We start from the raw sequence: 16,384 nt of genomic DNA, 5'->3' as shown, positions 1-16,384 counted from the left end.
AACTCCATAGATATGCAAAATATGAGCACACACATAGATGTGCGTACCTGTTTCACATGCGCCCATATCATGCACATAAACGCATACCACAAAGACGCATTCCTCCTGTAGGAATATGTTGCGTCTTCGCTTATCATTTCAATGAGCGTTGCAGTAGTTCTTGTCACTGAACATTGTGAGTTTTTCTGTGATATATGATTACCTTTTTCCTCTTTTTTTTTTTTTTTTTTTTTTTTTTTTTTTTTTTTTTTGTTTTTTCCTTGCTTCTTATTTTTAATTACAAATATGTAAATGAATTCTTATGTAGAAATTCATAGCACAGAAACAAGAACTTGCTAATGGTTTCTAAATTTTTCTTCTTTTTTGGAGACGAAGAGGAAGACGAGCCCATAAAAACACAAGCAGGATTGTACATATGTGTACACATGTGCGTATACTTATGTGTGCCTCTAGCTATGCACCATATGTGCAAAAATACCGGCATGTAGATGCTCAGACACCGTGTAGGAACACGTATATGGCGCTATATTTTGTATACGCACATATATGCATGGAATGAGAGCATGCCCCCCTTCTCCTTCCATTTCCTCTTTATTCCTTGTCGTTGTGGTTAAAAACCTGGAGACCCGTGGTCTCTATCCATGCATCCTTAAACACGTTTTCGTCATAGGTGAAGTTCAGTCTGGGGGATGGTCCATGTCTGTATCCAACGGCCAACCCATTCAAGATAGCTTTTGCTACATCTAGTTTAGAAGCATTGGCGTGCTTGTATGTGCTTCCGGAGAATAAACAGATTCTACAAGTGTTCATTCTTACGTGTTTGATTTCTTCACGTTTGACCAAACCGTTGTAATCACATAGGGCTGTCATTAGATTTTCTGCAGTTTCATGAACCGCCTCTAGGAATTCTTCGGCTGTGCTGTAATTCTTTCCCTTGGGTCCAACGACATATATCATACCCATGTTCTTCTCTTTTTTATGTGGGAAGTTCTTTTTAAATGTTACGATGAAGACAGATCCCGTGCTAAAGTCATTACCTTTCTTTAAGCTGCTTCGGATTCTACATAGGGCTAGTTTTACATCTGGGTATTTTTTGTCCAGGTTATCGTTTATTACTGATTTGATTTCCTCATCGGTCTTCTCACCGTGCTCCTTTACAGCTTTGTTTAGGAGATCCTGTAGAAAGGTGTTATTATTGAAGGAGGTGTTGTTATTATTATTGTTGTTGGTGGTGATGATGATGGTGGTGATGATGATGGTGGTGATGATGATGGTGGTGATGGTGATGATGACGGTGATGATGATGGTGATGATGATGATGGTGTTCGTGAGAGGTATTACAGAAAGTGGGAACGCGGTAAAATATAATTATCCAGCGGTGATGCTCATACACATTCGAGGCACCCTTCCCAGGCGCCCTCCTCTTTTAAATTTGCAATTATATTTCTGCTTACCTTGAACAACTCCTCATACTTATCAACCTCCTGGTTATGCGAAGACAACAGATCGGCAAAGGCTCCGTTGATACCTTCACCACCTACATATAAGTTACTATCTCCTGCATTGACAGAGCAAATATATTCATTAGGGTTTTCATCAAAAATGGGGGTGAAGCCATCAGTCTTATCATGGAAGCTAACATAGCCTGGTGATATTCGGGAGCCTTTAAAATCTGGGTGTTTTTCCATATAAATTTTTAACCCGGGGGTATACGAATAATTAGAGTTAAAGTAACTGTATGATGTTTCTATTTTTACAACAACGGCTGCATTCTTTGACTGAAGGGATGATTGCAGTTGAACACATAAGGGTAAAGCATCTCCTAAACCACTCAGGATAATGTACCTTGTTCCTCCTGCTAGTAATTCCCTTGCTGTCCTTTCTAAAAACCTCCTTGTTCTTTTTACAGACACTAGTAGAACTTTCGAGTTTGGAAATTCGTTTTCATCAACGCTGTTTTGTTTTTGGTTATTTTTTTTTTCATTTTCCATTTTGACTGCGTTTTTTTGTGTGTATGTTTTATAGGTATGTGGAAGTGTATGTTAAAAGGGTGGCCACTAATATAGTTATGTACGTGTGCCTATTTGTTTTGCGTCGTGCGCGAATTCGTCTTGGCGTTTAAGTCGTTTTTTTTTTTATTATGATGGTGTGAAGTTCACTTTCCTTACGTCAATGTTGTTTATTCAATTATCTACCTGCAAGTTTATATAAGCACGCGTTTTACTGCACGTTTTTTTGCTGGTCAGTATATTTTGTTTTTGGAGTTGTGCCAAAATGGGTAGTTGGTTTTGCTGCACTGTTCCGATTGGTATATCTGTAGTGGGAAAATCGAGGAAAAAAGGAAATTGGCCATGAGGGGGAAATGCAGGCGTGGGGAAGTAGGTTGTTCACGTGCGCGCGAATGTATGGGCGCCCTTCAAAAATGTGGAATGTTTTACAAGTATAATTTAATATATTCCTATGTATTCACAATCCATTATATATATATGCGCTTGGTGCGGGAAATGGGGCTAATAAGTTGACCAGTCGTTGTTTCTCCGCTTCGCCCTTTGGCCCTTTCACCTTTTGCCCTTTTTGCTGCCTTACGGTATTCAGGTTTGCTTTCCACCCTAAGTATTCCTCTGCTTATTCAAATATGTTCACTTTTTTCTCATTATTTTTGTTTCTTCTTGTTCAGGTAAAAGTTTTTATAGTTGTTCGTTTGGAGATTTTACTGTTTTTTTGTTCGATTACTATCGGCTTAATTGTTTATTCGCAATTTTCTCATTCACTTGGTTTATTTTATTTGTTTAATTTAATTTTTCCTTTTCAATCTTACTGTTTTTTTTTTTTTTTTCTTTGGTTTTATTCTTCTGCTTTATATATGTTATTTATATTTTTTTTAATTATAGTTTCGTTTCCGTATTTCTCTATATTTTTTTTTTTTTTTTTTAATTTTGGCTTAATTTTTTTTATAAAAAATTGTGGATTGCGTAGAGGGGTAAAAAAGCTAAGGGAAAATAAAAGGGGGGGGTTATGTTTATTTTTTAAAATTGTTTTTTTTTTTTTCCCTTATTCTGTAGATTTTTTTTTTTCTCGTATTTTTGCATTTTTTTTTTTTTTTTTTTTTACATCTCCAGCCTTTAATTTCTGCTTATTTTTTTGCTATAAAATATTGCTTTTTATATTTTCTTTTAGTTTTTTTTTTTTCCTTTTCTTTTATTGCTTATTTTTTTATAAAATTGCTTTGCAACTTTTTCTTACCTTTTTGGCTGCTGAGGGAGGGCTTGTTATTTACGCTCATTTGTATGGTACAATTATAAAATATAGGTGTGGGCGGTTTGAATCAAGAATCGCCTGTGAATGGTGATATGTCATTAAGTATATATATATATATATAATATAATATGTAAGTATATTATTTATAGGCGTTTATGTTTTGCATTAGGCGCGGGGGGAGGGGGCAATGTATGCCAAGGGTTTCCCCCGTTTTGGAGAACACCGTTTCTGCCGCGCGTCGGTGAAGCGAAGCGGGAATCATGCATGTCGGGCACGCACGGATTTGTTACATATATATTGCATATATGCGTATATTATATATGTATTTATTGTGCTCGTATGCGTGTTGGTGTCGTTAAGTAAGCCCTCCGCGGCTGTGATATTGACCCCCCCCCCTTTTGCTTCTTTCCACGGGTGGTAGCGCGGTTTTTTAATTTTGCTCCTTACCGTTCGTAATATATATATATATATGGGTTACATATATTTTTAGATATGTAACTTGAGCATGCCGCTTATCCGCGCATACCTTATTTTTCCCCCTTCGTAAGTAAAAAAAAAAAAAATCACGCCTTCGAATATCTTCTCCGCCGAGTGAAAAATACCAATATATCTTGGGGGTTATTTTTTTGGCGACAAGAACAGGCACACTAATTTTCTGGTCCTCCTTTTTAACATTATTTTCGGCTTGTTTTCCCTTCAATCAATTAGGTTTATTTCCTGCAATTCTTCTCTCTTTTTTTTTTTTTTTCCCATCCGTGTACAGAATTCAGCCCAGTCCAAATGACGCCGAATTTGCGCTCTTCGCAAATAAATGCTATTTTCTTCTTTTCACAATTCTGCCGTACGTTTTAAGGAAATTCGCCTTGTTCGTTTCTGGTGTTTAACTTGTTAATATATTTTTGAATAGTTTGATATGACTGCTATTTTGATGTCTTTGTTTTTTGTGTGACTTTGTTCCAATTCGCATCGCTCGGCTTTGTTAATTTATTTTTCATTTAAATTTTTTATTTATTTTCCTTTAACCCTGCAGTTACGTAGAGTGCGCATTAGCTATACGACACACTGCATGACGCGGTCAACTGATGAGAATTCACTGGAAACACCCATCAGCGTTTAAAAGAAAAGGGGAAGCATGTATGTGTGTGTGTTGAATCATTCCTTCCCTGTACGTACATTTAAGTTTATCTCACAATTTGCGACTGAACAGTGGAGCTATATTTTTTTTTTTTTTTTTTTTTTTTTGGCGTACCCCTCCCACGCTGCAAATTATGCTTGCCTAAGCCGTATGTACATCTGTTCGCGCAGGAGGGAAATTCGAATCAGTTACGCGTATAAGTACCTGTGGAGCCAGCATGTCCACAAGATTCTGCTGAAGCGCATGATTCGTTTAATCAGCGATGCTGGATGGTGGTGGGATAATATTTTATGTTGTCACCCCTTTTTTGGTTAAACATGGTTTTAAAGATGAAAGGGTGTTGCAAAAAAAATAAGCGCATTAGCCAAGTTATGGAGGATGCGTTGTTTCTCTATCCTTTATACGAACAAAGCATGAGGAGGGGGGGGTTGCCGGAATTTTGATAATCATCCCGTAGTCGTTCTTCATTTTGACTTTCCGATGGGCCATTTGTAGGGGTAGAGGCGAAAGTATATTTATCGGTGTGAAGCGTTTAAGACGTGCTCACAGAATAAGAACTATTGAAAAGAACGCATGGGCATTTCGGGGTGGTAATACCCACGCTATTTTACGACTGAACGATTGGTTTTCCTTTTTTTTTGTTATTACCCATTGCGTAGGCATCTCTGGTATGCACATGTAGCACTGTCTAAACGTCATGCGGGACGGAAAAAGAAGAATTTCGCCACGGTTTCCTCTAGCTCATCCCGTTTCATCGAGCTGTAATATGGGTGAAACTAACCCCGGTTCTAATTTTTGATATATTTTTTTTTTCCCCTCTTATCATATATTGTGTTCAATGATGTATAGAGGAGTAGGATGAACTCTTCCTTTTTCTATTATCAATCCAGTTCTTATTGATAGAGAAGAGAGGGGGAAAAGAATCTAAGTGGAAAAAGCACACCTGTCTGTATTTATACCGAGTGCATGTATTTGCCATGAAGTACATGAACGCTGATGGTTTCTTTTAAATTGACAAATGTGCGACCAAGTGGGAATTTCATATCATCTGTGAATCCTTTCTTCGAATATTGTGAAATGACCATGCACGGTATTCCATTTTGTAAAAAACTTCGCAGGGAAAAAAAAAAAAAAATTATGAAAAAGGTACATCCGTGAAAATATATAAACTATTCCCTTATATTTTTTTGAAACAAGTATGACTTTGAATAGGTAGAAGTTTCTCATTAGTTAACTGGTCCTGTGCATATATGTTAACAAAAAAGAGTCTACACTATCTGCTGTCCCGTTTTTTTTTTTTTCTAGACATGGGAGCATGCAAAGGAAAGCATCGGAACTAACAAACATCGTAAAGTCATTTTATTTTTTTCAGTGAACTGGACGCTTGGGCGATATTGTAGTTTCCACCATCTTCCTCCATGCAGTTAACACCAAATAGAAGGGAAGAAAATAAATTACAAGTAACGTTCTTCCCATAGGGGGAAATAGCTGTGTACGTACAGAAGGTGAATTTTTTCTTCCCCTTATCTCATTTGGTTTGTCTAGCTACGTTTTATATTTGCACGGCACTTCCCAATTTGTGCACGTACATTTGTTGCAGTGGAGATCGGAAATTTCCCCTCTTAATATATTTAGTTCACATGCTTTTCTTTTGTTCTATTCTTTAGTCCAATGTTTGTCAAAATGAAGAGAAATACTTCTGTTGTCTTTTGTTTGACTGTAACTTTAATTATGTTTGGTATGATCTGACGTTTGAGTGGTTATCTCTTGCGTCGTTCCATTCTAACCACAACTTGGTTATGTGCCTTCTTTTTTTTCTTTTTTTTGTTCGTGTAAAATTGTATGTTCGTATCCACTTGTATGTACCTTTTAATCGTTTCCTTTTGAAGGGGCCTGCGGCCTGGGGGCAGCTAAGACGCTTATGGAAAATGATGTGAAAGAGCACTTGTCGGATTTTCTCTTCTTAAACAATTCACAGAAGGTTAGTCAACTATCTTTACTTCATCATTTTGGAGGAATTTTGTAGACCGCAGATTTTTTTTTTTTTTTCCTCTTCGAATAATTCTGTTTTGTAAATCTGAACAACATTTTACGACTATTATTTTATTATTTATTTTTTTTTTTTTTTCGAGTTTTAGCTATTTGCACACAGATTATGCTCTTTGATATAATATTGAGCTAGCTATTTTTTTTTTTTTTTTTTTTTTTTTTTTTTTTTTTTTTTTGCTTCTCTGCATTTACTTCTTTTGTGGATGTGCTTACCCATTTGAGCATTTACGATGTATGCGTGCCTTTTACAACCCCTCCCAACTGTTTTTTCCCCCTTTCAGTTCTGCGAAGGGGGAAGTATCATCCAGGCTCTGAACACGGTACGCTTTTTTATGTCTTTTTTGAGAATGGCAATAAATCACAAGGCCTTCCTCTAACGGCAATGCTGCTCTCCCCCATGTAACCATCATTGATAACTCCGAATATATACCATCACCACAAGTTCCATTCCTTTCCCTACTTCTATAGGAGAAGCTCCTCACTCTAAACAGTGTGCTAGATATATGTGCCTCGAAGAAGGAATGCGATTTTGTCTCTTATTCTCCAAAGAGAATTCTACGAAATTCCCTTTTTTATGAGGAGGAGAATGAGCTCAACAATACGGGGGCTAACTGGTTTTGTTCCGGTATTACACCTTTACATGTCTGAATAAGCATGGGGGGGATTCTGGAGGAAAAAAAAAATAATATACCCTTCCTGCAGGGAAGTGTATACTTCGTTGTTGTGATCCTGATTTGTCTACTCCTTCAATTTTGTGTCCACTCCATTGGCCATTCTTTTTCCTTTGTGTTATATTTATGTGCTAAGAAATATCCTACAATTTGGTTCATGCTTATTGGGATGGCTCAAATCATATACTTTTTTCGAAGGAGAAAAATGGGTCATCTCTCGCCCGAGGAAATACTGGGTAAGAGGGTTTTTTTTTTTTTTTTCCAATCGATTGGGGGTAACCTGTGGGCGTTTCTGCATGACTTTACGCAGACAATTTTTCTTGTTCCTTCTTTTTTTTTTTTTATTTTCATTTCACTTTATTTTCCTCTCCTTAAATTGTCTTTTATGCAGATTACCGCAATTAAGGAGGATCACATAAAAGGTTTAGGCATTGCACATTTGTAAGTGAGATCACCATGATGATTCCTCTTTTCCTATATTTTGTGCGTCAATTTGTTTTTTTCCCTTCCACAGAACAAGTGAAGAATTTCAACCTTTCGCTGAACATGATGGGGGTATGTCTGACGTGATAAGGCACGCAGAGGGGAGAAGATGCCAAATGAGGGAAAATGGGAACAGTGCAAAAATTACGAAAGGAGGAAATGGACAGAATAGGCACCCCCCATTGGAAACACCAGAACATACGTCTGCGTCTTTCTGTGGATCTCTCCAGGAGTGTGACGATGAACATGTCTTGATGAAAATTCGCAGAGACATCACGCCAAAGGAAGCGGCAACCGAGTAAAATTAGCGCATGCGCATAATTTATGAGTGCCATCGTGAGGAAATTATTTGCTCCTACTTTTTTAATAGAGGCGCTGGTGGGAGGATTAATTTGGTGTTATGCAAACCTGATTGATCATGTTATTACCTCTTTTTCCTGACGCGTGCCCAATTTTCAGCTTCCCCGCATTTTTGTATCCTCCCGCGCAGGTGTAACAAAATCGCCGATTGTAAATTCATCATATTTGTAATGAAGCAAAAGACGGATGCAAACACGGCAACACATAGTCCGTATCACTCATATGTACATGTAAGTGCCTCCCCGACATGACTACTTCGTTTCATCATTCTTCTATCTTCACAAAAGAATTATAACAGAAAGTTGGGAAGTGAGGAGACGCAAGTTGATAGGGCAATCCTTTGCTCAGGTAAAAAAAAAAAAAAAGAAAAAAAAAGTTTGATTATTTTTCGACAGATCAGATGTAGCTCCCGCCTGATTTACCCTCATACATGTGTACAATTTATTTTTTTCCTGCATACATTAGTTCCCCCTAAAGGCAGAAAAAATAAAATGGGCTTCCTAATAGCTGGTAATTTGGGGAACTTGAGAGGTCATTAGATTCCCAGGTTGTAGGTTTAAAGACGCAAGCACAAATATTTTGGGAACCCCATTTTTCTTTTCTTTTTTTTTTCCAACGTTAAATAGGAAAAGATCATGAAGAAGTGCCTCTCTCGGCCAAAAAAAAGGAGCGCAAAAGGAAAGTGACAGTAATGATTTGAAGGAAAACAACATCAGTGCACGTAGAGATGCAGCGACGATGTTTTCGTTTGTCTACAGTAAAAATTTGTTTCGAATACCTAAGGATATTTTCTTTTGTCTTTCTCCTTTCCTTTTTAAGAATCCTAAATTGGAGGCAACCGGAGGATCCATAGCCCCCGACAGTAGGTTTTGCTAAATTGTGGCCTCCCCCAAAAGAGTATTGATTATTTAGATTATTTTTTTTTATTCGTCATTTATATGGCTAATTTTGCATACCATTTAAAATCCGTAGGCCACCACTACAATTTTAAGAAGGGTGAAATTGTGCATGCGCGAAGAATGTCTTCTTAAGATGGGTCATTCTGCACGATGGTTCATTCGATCTTTGGCAACCTAAATGAGCTAATTATTTTTCCTCGCCTATAATGGGGCGGAATACGTAAGGCACACACTTGCATATGCACACAGGATTGTACACTCACGAATGAAAACTTTTTCCCATAGACTAAGCGAATACAAATGAAATGCACCAATTCGAATTTGAACACACGCTGCCTTATTTCCTTGTTCCTGGTTAATATCTTGCATGGGAAAAAGTTGGAAAAAGGCCACATCAAGGAGGAAGCTTTAATTTTTAACATTAAGCGTTGTAAAGGATCGACAAATTAAAAAAGAGTGAATATAATTGTTCCGTTATTTTGGCATAAGTGAAGACCAGGCATTAAATGTTGTTGTGCGCAAATGCTATGCAGCTTGGGGTGCTACGGTGACAACGCGATATTTTATTTTTGCGTTCTTTGCACGGTTTCATAGGGGGAGGAAGTTCCTTTTTACGCTGTTGGAGAACCCAGGGGGGGGACTCTTAACCCGCTGGCGCTGCTGATGTCAGTTCCTTTGCTTTGTCTACTCACATATTAATATATATTCACTCTTTTATTATTTTTTTTTTTTTATTTATTTTTTCTTCCTCTGTTATGATAACACAAAAGAGGTGTTCTGCAAACACTTTCCATGCCTAGGCAAAATGGTGGGAATAATTCCTATTTACACAGTCTTACAATCTTTCATAAATGCCCTCTTCCGGAACTAGAGATGTAGCGGTAGGTGCGTCATGAGTAGCAGAACCAATTGGGCACGAGCAATGGTACCTTACGCTGAAAGGAACTGTTGCAAAGGAACATGAGTAACGAATTTTTCCTGAAAATAGATATTACACTTATGCGGGGTGTGTGTTCTTTATATACTTACATATAACCCTTTTTGTGAAGCGCACAGAAGATGGTGGTTAGAGAAGTTGCACTCACATAATTATTCACTACCCCTTTGTAAAGGTGCATAATAGAAAGTACTGCACTAGTCCCTCGCCCAGTCAACAGAATTGGCCTATACCTTCGGGTTAAGCTAAATTTGGCACACATCGATCAATTTTTTCTATAAGCATGAATACGCAGTGTGTAAGTTATGTTTGTACGTACATGTGTGTGCCCTCCGTTTAGCCTTTCCCTTCAGTAATACTGTAAAACTCATCGTAATGTTATGGATTGGAAAGTGCACGAAATGGCTAATACATAACATAGTGTTGACATGATAGTAAACGTACCCACCTGTAATTCCTCTTCACAGGTGTAAAAAAGAAAGGAGCTTAGAAAAAAAAAAAACGCCTGACTAATATATGCACCATAATAACACTGAAAAGTTGTTGCGCCTTCAGAATGGCTTTTTTAACGGAGCGAAAATAGGTACTCTGTGAAGGGTGCACTAAGAAGTGCACCCCCCAAAAAAGGTATACACACCCTTATTTATAGGCAACTCCTGGATGCTGTAAATACATGAATGATCACATCCCATACAGAAATGTTTATTTATATATTTTTCAGTAGCACATTTTTATACACACACAGGAGAAAAGAAGGAAAAAATAAAATAAGTTACGAAGATATCTCCCATTTGGTAAAAGGTGAAGCAGTGGAACGTCATATATGTATGCACATTCGTAACGTTATGTGTGCAGGGGTGTAGTTTGGGGTGCCTTCCTGCCGCAGGGCCTTTTAACATGAGATAAGACTATAATTATGCACTGTTGCTTATTATATTATGAATGAACAAATGTACATATAAATGTCCACTGTTTGCACATATGCATAAATGTTTCTACGTGCTCTAGGAGAGCTCTTAAGTGATGTGGTGATGGTAATTATATGCATGTGTTATAAATTTGTAGTTTATAAATACCCCTTGTACGATTGTGCGATTTTTCCTCGCTCAACTAAAAAAAAAAAAAAAAAAAAAAAAAAAAAAAAAAAAATGCCGCCACAACTCTTGAAGAGCAACCACATTCCGTTCATTATAAAAAACATACATTTCACGCTTATACATATTTTGTGTAAATTTTTTATATGTATAACACATTATACTATACATATAACAAAATAACGTGTAGTTTTCCTTATGCGATATGTTTTGTTTTAAAAATTATGAGAAGTATGGAAAGTAATTTTCATAACGAGCTTTTCACATATTTAATTATTTAATTATTTATTTATTTTTATTTTATTATTTTTTTTTTTTCCTTTCTTATTCGCCTTTACATTTTTACAATGAAACCCCAATTTCGTTTTCATCCCTGAAAGAGTTCACGTAGTACGGATGAACATATGTAAATAGTAAAACACACGAAGTAGCAATAAGGTAAATTGCAAAATAGCCAAACTACAAAATGGCAAAGTACACGAATAGATAAATGTATATGCGTGTACACAATTCAACACGCTGATTCCTTTACATCGAATGTTGTACAGAGCGCAATGCATATAACAACTGATATGTATATGAGCGTTTGCGCCTTTGTTCATTTGTACGTTCTTACGCTTTTACATTTTGGCACCATCACCTGTGACGTTAACACATAGAATTTGTGCTCCTACACTCATATGTATATATTTACGTAGATCATTCTTTGTTAAAAAAAAATATTAGTGCAATTTTACCCGCGATTTTGCGCGTGGAAGTTTTACACATATTTTGTACGCATCAACGTGCGCGTCAATTGTGCTTCTACACCATTATATACAACAGATATGTATACATTCGTGTACACGCACAAAGAGATAGATGTCAATTTGCATGTTTATTTGCGTTTTCGTTCTTTACACCTTTTTAACTTTCTCCACATTTTACCAGAATTAAAACACCTAGTTTTACTTATATAAGGATGAAATTTATTTCCCGCTCATGTTAAAAAAAAAAAAAAAAAAAAAAACACCCGCAAAAAAATCCTTTTCCCGCATAAATTTTATAAAACACCGCTTTTATAGTGTGGGGAACGACGCGTTTTTTTTTTTTTTTTTTTTTTTTTTTTTTTTTTTTCCTCCTTTCGTCATTGCGTTTCTTACGGTTAATTTTTGCCATTTATTTTTGCGGTTCATTATTTACGGTTTATTTTTTCCGTTCATTTTGCAGCTCACTTCATCCTACATATTTCCCTCATTATCTTCCTTCATTTGCCCCCATTGATATACGCAACTGTTTTAAGAGGTATTTAATTCCCATACGACTTTATTATAACGACTACCCCCTCGTCCATTCCATCATGTAAAAGTGACTAAACACATGATTGCGCAGAGAATGCACAAGCGGTAACGAAGAAGGAAATTTTTGTTTTAAGCAACGCCTGCGCGAGAATTTCCATAACACGTGTGACAGTGCACGTATATGAGCGCGCGTGCATAAAATACTTATGTGTATACATAGGGGCATGCAAATTTACCCTTCGCCACTGTGAAGCAATGCACCTGAGTAAACCGCGCACCGCGACGGTTACCCCCACTCAAGGTAGTACCCTATAGAACATTCACATACATGTGTACTTGTATGTACATACATGCAGGTGTGTATACATGTACGCACAGGTCCACCCGCGAAAAAAAGAGCCAACGCCTCTGCGTGCCCCTATAAGAATATCCATTTCATGCTTACGAAATTTTTAACGTGACCATGTGATGGGATGTACATATTTTCTGTGGTCCCTAATTTTTATTTACGCTTTCCAATTTTTGGTACTCCTCTTCATATGCATAACGCCGAATGCGTGGGATAGGAGATGCGTGCATTTTTCTTAACGTGTATTTGTAAACACACCTTATCTCTTTTGTCCGCATTCAGTACATTCATTTCGCTTTATTTTACTACCTCCCATATTGTGCTATGCTACATTCTGTGCAAAATTAGTGTCCATATTTAACCTCTACGGCTTTGCCATTTCTGTACTATATATTTTCCTATATGCCTTTTCCCCCTTTTTCGCCTTTTTCACGACACGTTCAAATCTGCCTACGTGGGAGGAGCACCCCATTTTGCAGCAATTATTTTTCTAATTTGAAAATTTTTAAGTTAGCAAAAATAATGCTATATATAGAGAGAAGCAGTAATTAGATAAGTTTACCTTCAGCGACGACTGACGGAAGATATGTGCCTATGCAAATGTGTACGTGTACCTGGGCGCTACATCTGTGCATGTGGGCATGGCTATTTTTGTATGTGTGAGGAATAGATCTATTTAGGTACCCATATATTTATTCCTCTATTTTATGTGCGTTCTGAACTGTGCGTTCATCGCGCCAGTGCGACTGGTTAAACAGGAAATTTAGGTTACGTAACTATAGAGGTAGTTATGTATAAACGTGTGCACCTTTGCTTGTATGTAGAATGAAAATATGTGAGAGCAAATGTGTAGCGTGTGGGGAGATGGAGAAGAATAAATACAGCTTCTCCTAAACGAACCGTAGTTATTTCTCATTTATGCGTTTTTTGTCTTTTTTTTTTTTTTTTTTTTTTTTTTTTTTCTCTCTCTCTCCCTATTGCGCTGATAGAATATATATATTTATATATATGTTCTCTGTGCCGCATATATTTGCCAAGTGAAGCAGACATTGTACATAATTTTTTTCACAAGTTATTTATTTTTTCTTCATCCTTAGTCGCTTTTTGCGTGTGACCCTTGGCTCCCTTTATTATTGTTTTGTGCCTGACGAATTCCTGGACCAGTTGTAGACGCGCACATTTTCTTCGATACGTGTGCATGTTTTGTGAACGCGTGATATTTGGAATGTATGGATTAAGGGATAAGGTGTACAAATCGAATGCTTGCCTATGTGAGTATATAGTGCACCTGTGTTCATATGTGTGTACCTACTGATACATGTGTACGCACGTACAGTTATCTTTATATATGCGCATCGATACATACGCGTACACGTTTGTGCACGGTACACTACGCCTATACATTCCAAGATGATGAGGAACGAATTTTTAGTCAACACAATTTATAACCATGGGAATTTGAAAAAGGTACTGGGGTTACTGAAAAGCCTAAATAAAAGCAAGAAGCTGAATCTGATATGTCAGATGTGTGAGAATTTAAACATAGAAGAAGATGAAGAGACTTTGCGAATATTTCTGAACGAATTGAATCATATTAGCAATGATGAAAGTGTGAATAGTAAGCTCAGTGAGAATAACAGGGGAGGAGGAAGTGCTGTTGACAATCAGAGTAGTGTTAGCCTGATGAACATTGGAAAACACATCGGAATTGTAAATAGATGTAATAACAATCTTTTGATTGATAGCAATAACAACTTGTATGAAGAAGGGAAGGACCTGAGTGGCTCCCTCTCCAATAGTTCAGAAGAAATTAATGAATTTGACATTGACATGAATACAGCTACTAATGAGAAAAATAAAGCTACCAGAATTTATGTCGATGGAATTTTTGACTTGTCTCATTCAGGCCATTTCAATGCCATGAGACAAGCGAAGGAGTTAGGTGATGTGGTGGTTGTTGGAATCAATTCCGATGAAGATGCGTTAAACTCCAAGGGTGTTATGCCTATATATACTCAAGAAGAAAGGGGGGCATTGATAGCCGGGTGTAAGTGGGTAGACGAAGTTATTATAGGTACAAAATATAATGTCAGTATGGAACTCTTGGGAAAGTACAATTGTGATTACGCGGCCCATGGTAGTGACATTGCATATGATAGAAATGGTAATTGTTGTTATGAGGAAGTTAGAAAAAACAACAGGTTAAAAATATTTGAGCGAAGTTATGGCATTTCCACCACAACAATAATTAACCATTTGTTGCAGGCGGTGAGCAGCTCCAATAAGAGCCTGTCCGATGGGGACGCACCGACTGGGGTGGTGGTAAACAATATGAGCATCAGTGTACCCAGTGGTGGAGGAGGAGTCTCGAACACCAACCTTCCTAGTACGAAGGGTACCAGTGCGAAGACTGTGAGTGGATATGAGGACGACAAAGCGTCACCCTCGAAGAGTAATGGAAAATGCCTGAACGGCATAGGTGAAAAAAGTAACCTGAGTAAAAAATCTAAAACGAATTCGAAAGAATTCGAAGAAGAAAACACTGTGATGGAAGCGACGACCATGGCGGACAACAAAATTAGGCCATCCGAGTCTATGTCCAGTTTAAAACACGCCTTAAGCAAAAATAAATGTTACGTAACTGCATCCCAGTTGTATCAATTCATGGGAAATCATGAAAAAAAAAACAAAAAAAAAGTAGTATACGTGGATGGGTCGTTTGATATATTTCATATTGGTCATTTAAAAATATTAGAGAATGCCAAAAAGTTAGGTGATTACTTGATAGTCGGCATGCACTCTGACGAGGTCGTGCGGAAAATGAAAGGGAAGTACTTCCCCGTCGTGTCCCTCCTGGAAAGAACTCTAAATGTGTTAGCCATGAAAGTTGTGGATGATGTAGTTATAGGAGCCCCATGGCTCATCAGTGAGAGCTTCATTAAGCGCTTCCAGATTGATGTTGTGGTCAGGGGAACCGTTGTTGATTATTTTTATTCGAGCAATGAGTTAGATCCATATGCCATTCCGAAGAAGTTAAACATCTACCAGGAGCTCTCCTCAGAATCTGTAAGGGAGAACACGCAAGTGACATGAAAATGGGTGTGCATGTTCACCTTTCATGTGTGTGTGTTCTTGTATTAATGCTGGTGCAAAAGTCAACACCTCAACATGATGACCATTTCTTTCTCTCCGCAGGGCATCACTACCTTCGAAATTATTGAACGAATCGAGAAAAACAAAAATTGTCTGATGAGTACCATATCGAAGAGGTAATGAAACTCGTGCATCCGCACGGGTGGGTCCCGCGTATATATGCGGAAGTTACTAAAATAAAAGTACGCATGGACATGCCTGATACAAAATATTATTTACTTTATTTTTTTTTTTTTTTTCCATGCCGCGTCGCCCTTTTGCAGAAAGAAGAAGGAAGATAACATCTGGAAAGTGAACAATACGTACGTTTTGAATTAATGTCTGAAGCCCATTTTTTTTTTTTTTTTTTTTTTACGCTTTTTTTTTTAAATTGATTCTTATTAAAATAATATGTATAATAATGGCACAATAGCGATTTAGCAATATGTCCATGTAGAAGCGGATAACAAAATTATGTGTGCAAGAATGAAGATAAAAAAAAAAAAAAAAAAAAAGTTACCCCTTTAATTTTTATTATTTTTTTTTGTTTTTAATAATTTTAAGAGTTAATTTTTTTTTTTTTTTATTCGCCATTCCCATGTCACACAAAGTAGTGTATGCTCGTTTTGAAGCTTCCCAAATTTTGCCCCCCTCCTTTCTCTTTCTCTTTTTTTTTTTTTTTTTTTTTTTTTTTCCCCTTATTCATTATTACATTACATATGTTCTCATTAATGGAA

The 16,384-nt window shown here is 37.1% G+C and overlaps 3 protein-coding genes across 3 annotated transcripts; 2 read left to right on the top strand and 1 right to left on the bottom strand.

Annotated features, from left to right (window-relative positions):
- Positions 1-591: 591 nt before the first annotated feature.
- Positions 592-1,991, bottom strand: PKNH_1253400 (uncharacterized protein; the record flags this gene model as incomplete). The annotated part of the gene is made up of 2 exons (XM_002259838.1): positions 592-1,176; positions 1,455-1,991. The coding sequence occupies 2 exons, from the start codon at positions 1,989-1,991 to the stop codon at positions 592-594; spliced, it is 1,122 nt and encodes a 373-aa protein (XP_002259874.1).
- A 4,085-nt stretch (positions 1,992-6,076) lies between these two features.
- Positions 6,077-8,987, top strand: PKNH_1253300 (conserved protein, unknown function; the record flags this gene model as incomplete). Its single annotated transcript, XM_002259837.1, has 14 exons — positions 6,077-6,131; positions 6,283-6,374; positions 6,724-6,762; positions 6,911-7,067; positions 7,312-7,349; positions 7,505-7,535; positions 7,628-7,668; positions 7,827-7,894; positions 8,087-8,123; positions 8,244-8,304; positions 8,422-8,466; positions 8,583-8,644; positions 8,776-8,818; positions 8,929-8,987. The coding sequence occupies 14 exons, from the start codon at positions 6,077-6,079 to the stop codon at positions 8,985-8,987; spliced, it is 828 nt and encodes a 275-aa protein (XP_002259873.1).
- Positions 8,988-13,925: 4,938 nt separating this feature from the next.
- PKNH_1253200 (ethanolamine-phosphate cytidylyltransferase, putative) lies at positions 13,926-15,986 on the top strand (the record flags this gene model as incomplete). Its single annotated transcript, XM_002259836.1, has 3 exons — positions 13,926-15,581; positions 15,711-15,784; positions 15,932-15,986. 3 exons carry the CDS (start codon positions 13,926-13,928, stop codon positions 15,984-15,986), a joined length of 1,785 nt encoding a protein of 594 aa, XP_002259872.1.
- Positions 15,987-16,384: the final 398 nt, after the last annotated feature.

The sequence above is a fragment of the Plasmodium knowlesi genome (genome assembly GCF_000006355.2).
Source record: "Plasmodium knowlesi strain H genome assembly, chromosome: 12".
Lineage (NCBI taxonomy): Eukaryota > Apicomplexa > Aconoidasida > Haemosporida > Plasmodiidae > Plasmodium > Plasmodium knowlesi.
This window is presented reverse-complemented; position numbering and strand designations above follow the sequence as displayed.